Raw genomic sequence first — 7,651 nt, 5'->3', positions numbered from 1 at the left:
ATCATTGCGTTCATTCCGATCTGATATATATATATATATATATATATATATATATATATATATATATATATATATATATATATATAATTTAAGTTTTCTTCCATACGATGGAATTAAAAGTATAGTGGTTAACCGAAGATAGATATTAATATCAATTATCTGATTTAGGAACAATATACTCATTATAATATAATTTGATCATGCTGATCACGGCTAGTCTAAAACGTTGCTTTATAAGCCAATGTGTTATTGTTATTAATCATAATGTCCATAAAAAATGTATTCACTTATTCTGTTTGACCAGATTGATACTGTCTAACTTGACTTTAACAAAATCATTTACTCTAAGAATTTCAATTTCATTTTATCAAAATTATAACATAAACGTGAGCAATACGTTTCTGCTAGGATGGAAATTTCTTGCAATATACGTTCCTTATCCTATTAAAATATAGTGATTTATAGGGTAACAAAAAATATATCAGTTGCAATGATTCACAGAAATCACATCACAGAAATTTACTTCTGTACGTTGATGAGACTCTTTAATTTTGTTATTAGTAATTTCATTTTGGTCCGTGTACAAGCCGTGTTATAATAAAACTTTAAAAATAGTTACCTTTATAGTTTATTAAAAATATAGAGGATTTACTTTAGAATTGTTTGTGTTATCATGTAAATAATATAAGAATTTTCTTTATTTCCTTACTAGAAAGAAACAGCAATATTGAAGTGATTTGTTTATATTTATATATGGTATGACCGTCAATTTACAATGGATTAAATACCATTGTGTTAAACCCAATGTTGAAGTATGCATCTAACTTTTCAAATCAATTATAACCAAACTGTAGTGATCGAATTTTTATACATTGAAACAAATAACACATTTTTAATTCAGTCACCGTACACACAAAGAAGTGAAATTTTTTTCTTATTAATTCAAATCACAAATTAAGGAAATTTAAACAATGGATTTTAAAAACAACTGATTTCTTCAATGTGTTTAATGTAACACATTTAGTTTATTGTTTCTAGTTTTCAATCTTCGATCACATGGTTTCGTATAACTTTCATATTCTAGAAGATCCTTTGAAGTAGCTTCTTTCCCTATAATAATAAAGTAAATATTATAAATACTTTTTATATTACTGCCTTATAAAAATAATTTCAGATAATGTACAACTGACTCTAACTGGCTTTTAACTTGAAACAAACTAACAATGCGTACTTACGTTATGAAACTTGCATAGTCAATTAACTTATATGTGAACCTTTCTTTCGGGTGAATGGCCATTTTAATTACATAATGTTATGTACTTCTTCTTCAAACCTCACTTAACATCTTCTAAATTAATAATAATAAAGGTTAATTATAAAATATACTCATTAATTTACTAATATAATTTTTGTAACATATATTTATAGTTAATGGAAGCTCATTTTATACACCATATACTTTTAACTCGAGTTCAAAAGAGCGAGTAAAATGAAATTAAATTTCTAGTTCGTTTAAGAGAAACACTATTAAGCCTCACTGCGTCTTTGCATTACGAGCTGTTTCTAAACTTATCCAATTATGTCTTACTTTTTAATAATAATAATAATAATAATAATAATAATAATAATAATAATATGTAATTTGCGAAAGCGAAGCATTTTATACTGACAAGCGAACATCTTGTATTGATAGTAGCGTTGCCCAATAAGACAATATGAAATCGATAGAGGAGTGAAGAAAAGTGCGAAATCCAAAGTGTTACAGGCCGACACACAGAAACACAGGATATACAGAGGAAAGAAGGATCTAGAATCATGTGAAGATAGCAATGCAAAAGATATACTGTTACACAACAGTATAGCAAACAAACATTGTACCCACAGATATTCTGAATAACATATGTAATGCAGTGTTTCCAACTGAGCACAAAGGAAGTTTTGTCAAATGGCACGGAACACAAATTTTAACATGTAGAAAATCTAATTATGAGTACAAGCAACCTAAGAAATAATCATGTACAGTGTTGCTAACGTTTGAAGATAGGCCTATATGATTTCCTATTTGTATATTGGATGTAGAAGAGAATATACAGTACACGATTCAAATTAGTCAAAACCAAAATATAAGACCACAAACAATAATATAATCACTGAAGCACGAAAATAAGGGACGAAACACAGTGTCGAAGCAGGTTTGCCCAACTGGAAAATCATAACAGTATCAAACACAACACTCAAAACAGAAATGATGCATGCTCTTGGTTTGACATACGTTGATAATGTATGTACCCTTGTACATAAGAGATTCATGTAGGAATTCATATAGGCCTATCTTCAAATGTTGGCAACACTGTACATCATGACTTCACAGGTATGGGTCTAATCATGATTAGATTTTTTACATGTTATAATTAGTGTTACGTGCCATATACAAAACTTTATTTTGTTCTCAGTTGGCAACACTGCATTACATATCATGTTATTGAGCATGTCTGTGGGTACAATGTTTGCTTACTACATTGTTGTGTAAATGTCATTTTGATTACTTTAATCATTTTCAAGTTCTTTCTGTGTAAGTGTATCTTCTGCATTGGTATCTTCATATAATTCTAGATTCTTCTTGTCCCTGTATTTCCTGTGCTTTTAGGTCTCGGCTCGTAAAACTTCGGATTTCTCACTTTTTTTTCACTCATCTATTGATTGCACATTGGTTGATTGGGCAATGCTACTATCAATATAAGATGTTTCCTTGTGAGAATATACTGTTAAATGACACACTTCTTATTTCTATATTTTTACGAATCCCAGTACGAATCACTAGGTATTCTAGTGATTAATTTTAGCATTATTTTTCGTAATATTTTATGAATGTTTATATGAAACTTGAATATTTTCTTGGACGTAATGCCCAGACAATTTGTGTTATTAGATGTTATACATGTTATTTTGTAACAAACTGGAAAGAAAGTGTATTACCCTTGTAAGGAGACCAAAGTAAAGTAAGATTCTATGATCAAGTTTTTGAAGTTAAACTTTGGACCGCATCCTATGCTCTAGTGGCCAGAAATATATAATGCCATTTGAATCAGTATCAAATGAAATAACTCATTACCTTACATTTATAATATTCTTAACATTGTACTGATAAAACCACAATATTGTAGAAAAATAAAAATATAATAATAATAGTAAAAATTCGAAAGTGTAACAGATGACATACGTAAATGGAGTATTATCAAGGAACCTCAAAGGTGGTGCCATTTATCTCCATTAATCTAGTCACAATATACACGTATGTATCAATTTGGAATAATAAAAAATAATAATGATCGGAATTATATTAATCATAACCTTAGAGTCTATAGTTATATTTCTAACAAGTCATCATCATCATCGTCATAGGTATTCTTAACTACTATTGATTAACATTAATCTACATTTTTCAAATCTTTGTTCATCGTCGTTATGTGTATCTATTAGCCCTGCTGATATATATATATATATATATATATATATATATATATATATATATATATATATATGAGTGTGTGTGTGTAAAGGAAATTATTTATTTTATGATATTTAACAATATCTATTACACATCATACTTACCCAGAACAACTGTTTGATTTACAGTGGTCGAACAGGATACATATTTCCTACAGCAGCTAACCACCCCAGCACACCTTAAAGAGTTAAATCGCATTTTAATTTTAATGAACATAATTGATTAAAATATGCATAATATTCACATTATATACTATGTGTTTGATAGTTATATTCAGTATTGTTGATATGATATTTATTATACTAATATTGAAATTTTGTTACAACAGCATACAAAATTTAAGTCATATCGCATTTGAATATCATATTATGTTGAACTAAAACTTGTATTTTAGTCTTTCTTGAGCCGTGAGAATTATTTTTGTTTATATTATGTTATTACTTACCTGCTATTAGGGTTAGTAACACAAAAAGCAAACACAGTATACGAAATAAGATGAAATTATTAAGTTTTTTTAAAATATATATATAGTAGTTATTAAGCCTATTTATTTTGGACAGTATAAAAAAATCATAATTTTAAGTGAGCTTACAGAAATGAAAAAAGAAATAAAACTAAATTAATTTCATAAGCATATTAAAAACCTTCTTCCCTTAATTATTAAATGTTTTAAATATGTTATCGATAATGTGAATTCTTGTTTCGGAATACATAAACATTTTAAAATTAAGATATTGTTTCTGATTAACGATTATTGATAAATTAGTATTGCAAGACGTCTTTTATGACTTGATGTGTTATTAGGTGAATTTTACTTAAAATGATATCAAAGGTTCTATTTAAAATTTTCAATTTATTTTAAATACTAAGACTAACAGGCACAATGAAATATTGTAGAGTGTCATTAAAATATCTTGCAGTAGAATTTAAAATCTCCAAAAACTGATTTATAATTAATTATTGGATTTTGTAGTAGATGACTTTACTAGAACGTATTGTTTACTTATATATGTATTTCATTTTTAAAACTTTTACATTTTGATTAACAGTTTCACTTTTATCTCAACATTGCAGTGTACGGACTACTGAAGTTCGTAAGAAATCCAATTTATGACCTAGTACTATACCTCATAAACTGAGGGAAAGATTGTTATGGGATTCGATTTCCCATCTTAAAAACGAAATTGGTTAAACTATATTTTATTATGGACATATTTAATTACCATAAATTATCTCCTATTCAAAATGTATACGAAAAGGATAGTACTTAAAATACACGAACATATTGTTCTCTTGATGCGATAGGCTATCTACTGAATTCAACATGTTTAAAATACGATATATGTATTTAGTTCTGAAAGCACTTACTAACCTGCTTTATGTAAATAATATATATATATATATATATATATATATATATATATATATATATATATATATATATATATATATATATATATATATATATATATATATAGCGAGTCAAAAGTCCCTTGTCGTAGGCCATATCGATAACTATTGAAGATATAAAACAACAATAAGAGACCATTTTGATTGCCATGTGTGCGGTGTCAATCTAAAATGGTGGAATATTCGTAATCGGACCAACCGTTTAAGCTCGACTGTGGTATAGCACCCACTAATGAAGAAAAGTGCAACGTTGCCACGTAAGTGGAGAACAAGATGGAATGACATAATCTGGATCGTGCATTATCCTGGGCCAAGGAGAATAGAAAGGGGAGCAAATTAGAGAACGAAGGAGCAGCCATATTTGCAGGGTAAACAATAGTGGCGTCAGCACCACAAAGGGGAGGAGTAAGAGAGAGAAGGTATACAAGGAAGACAAACAAACGAAAATAAGTCGTGTCGGTTTCAGACAGATTTACTGTACATGTTAGTGAGAAGAAATGTACACACCTCAAACACGCACGGCACTTGTTTAAAGACACAACATTCCTGGGCACTATACCAAAAGATGCTCAAATTGATGTCCCTCTTGCTGGTGGCACAAAAGTATACGGCGTCGCATACTACCACGCACACACTGGAATGTTTGGGGTGTTATTGGTCTACACACGTTCTGAATATTCTCCTGTAGATGTTTTACGGCTCTGGTACCTTTCCGATACACAACGGGCTTCAGAAAACCCCACATGTAAAAGACTAATGGCGTGAGAACAGGTGATCTGGGCGGCCATTCCACGGGATCCCTTCGGTCAATCCATTGTCCAGACCTCGTTGAGCCATTGTCGCACTGTGCGGCCGTAATGTGGCGGTGCTTAATCATGCTGAAAATAAAATGCACGTCCCGATAGCACAGATATTTCATCCAGTTACGGCTGTACTGACGTGTAGATGATGTAGATACTGGTCTGATGTTAACCTATTACGCAAAAACACGGGTCGTAAATGACGTTGCCGTGTATTCCACACCACACATCACTCGCGAATTGGCTTGATTGTGCGCTTCAACATCTATGTGTGGGTTCTCGCGAGACAAATACAGAGAGTTGAGTTTGTTGATGTTAGGTGTAGTTGAGTTGGAAAGTTGCCTCATCAGTGGATAGAGTGTTAGCCTCTAGCATAGAATGTTGTATTCTTATAAGGTGAAACCACTCACAGAACACAGTTCGTCTGTCTGTGTCATTACCATGTACGAAATGTACTTTGTAAGGATGATAGCGTTCACGTGACGATATTCTGGAGACCGACTTCTGATATATGGACGCCTCTTGTGGAATCTTCCGTGTTGGTCTTTCAGGACTAACTGCCACCTTTGCAGGCACATCAATAGTCACGTCGCAAGATGTTGCAGTTCGTGGTCGTCCTCTACAGGTGCTGTTCGCCACGCTACCTGTGACTTTGAAGCGTGCCATCAGTATCGAAATGATTTGTTGGAACGGAGCTACCTGATTTGGATGACGCCTGTGATATTCTGCTGCTGATTCCTGTTGACGCATTCCAGCTGCATGAAAGAGCACCATTTATTTATTTATTTATTTATTTGTATTGAATACATTTCACGTCCTCAAAACACACGTGTCACATGTAAAAATCAATAACACAGAACTACTCTCAATTCACTTATAGCGGTCGCATTAGACACCCCACGAACAAATAGCTGCTTGTCGCAGGTAGCTCCGATTGCTATTATCATGTTTTAAAGGACATGAGTGATTAAAAAATTAAAGTTCCTATACGCACGTGAATTTTGAGATGTTTCATCCGTGGATATATCTTTGAAACTAATCCCAAGAACCAAAACAACTCTCTTGACCTTGTTGTAAAAGAACTAGTACGAAAATGGAATTTCCAATGAAACTCAAAAAACACTTCCAAAGTGACTATTTTAAAGAAAAATAAAACATATTTTCCTTCATGTCAAAAAACAAATGTAAGCATGTGTTTTCCCGAACTCCAAACTAATATAAAAACTAGCAGTTAAACACACTTAGTATCAAGCAACATTCGATCATCTCAGGACCATCAAGTTACCAAGCTCAGTGGCGTATTCCAAGTCGACGAACATGGAGGGACTTCACCGACTGTGAGTATCCCTTGTGCATTTTATTCTCACATGACTTGATACTGTGCGAAGAGAGCACTTAGTCTTATGTGGACACACGAGAGAACAAAGGACAAACTCCTTGTTAACTCGAACCTCGAATTACTGTAATACCTGAATCCCGTTGTTACTTCTGTATTATGCTACTTGTAGCATATCATTTCTTTAATTTACAAAGGTTTTGGTTTTATATTCTTTATACTTCAATAAACTCACTCTTATATGTAACGCAAATTGTTTCATGTACCATAACCCAAAATCTGTGAGTTATGCATGAGTTATGCAGTAATGATAATATTTAAATCTCGTAAATCTTATAAACGTGACTTTTAAGCAACATTTTACTATGTACTAATTCCATCACTGCACTCTGGTGATAACGATCAAATTCATTCAGGCAAATAATCTGCGTACGTACAGGTTGCGACCTTGCCAACTTTTCTCAAGTGTATCACAGACCACCAGTTAACTGGACTTGCTGACCCGTTGTTTCGTCTTGAGTAAACAACACTGATATACTACTCTGACAGAGCTTAGTGCGTGGAGTCAATAGCAGCAATACGTAAACCAATGGATAG

General features: G+C 31.9%; 1 protein-coding gene across 4 annotated transcripts in view; it reads right to left on the bottom strand.

Moving 5' to 3' along the window:
- Positions 1 to 648: 648 nt before the first annotated feature.
- Positions 649 to 7,651, bottom strand: part of LOC145683714 (uncharacterized) — a 145,916-nt gene continuing 138,913 nt past the window's right edge. For all 4 annotated transcript variants that reach the window (XM_081755170.1, XM_081755167.1, XM_081755169.1 and 1 more), the window contains 2 exons: positions 3,613 to 3,686; positions 649 to 1,110 (listed from right to left, as the gene is read on the bottom strand). In XM_081755170.1, the coding sequence (XP_081611296.1) occupies positions 3,631 to 3,686 (56 nt within the window). In that variant the 3' untranslated portion in view covers positions 649 to 1,110; positions 3,613 to 3,630. The remainder of the gene's footprint in view (positions 1,111 to 3,612; positions 3,687 to 7,651) is intronic.

The sequence above is a fragment of the Thermobia domestica genome, chromosome 4 (genome assembly GCF_964235325.1).
Source record: "Thermobia domestica chromosome 4, izTheDome1.hap1.1, whole genome shotgun sequence".
In the NCBI taxonomy this organism is placed as follows: Eukaryota; Metazoa; Arthropoda; class Insecta; order Zygentoma; family Lepismatidae; genus Thermobia; species Thermobia domestica.
Note: the sequence above shows the minus strand (reverse complement) of the source record. Positions and strands in the feature narration are given on the sequence as shown.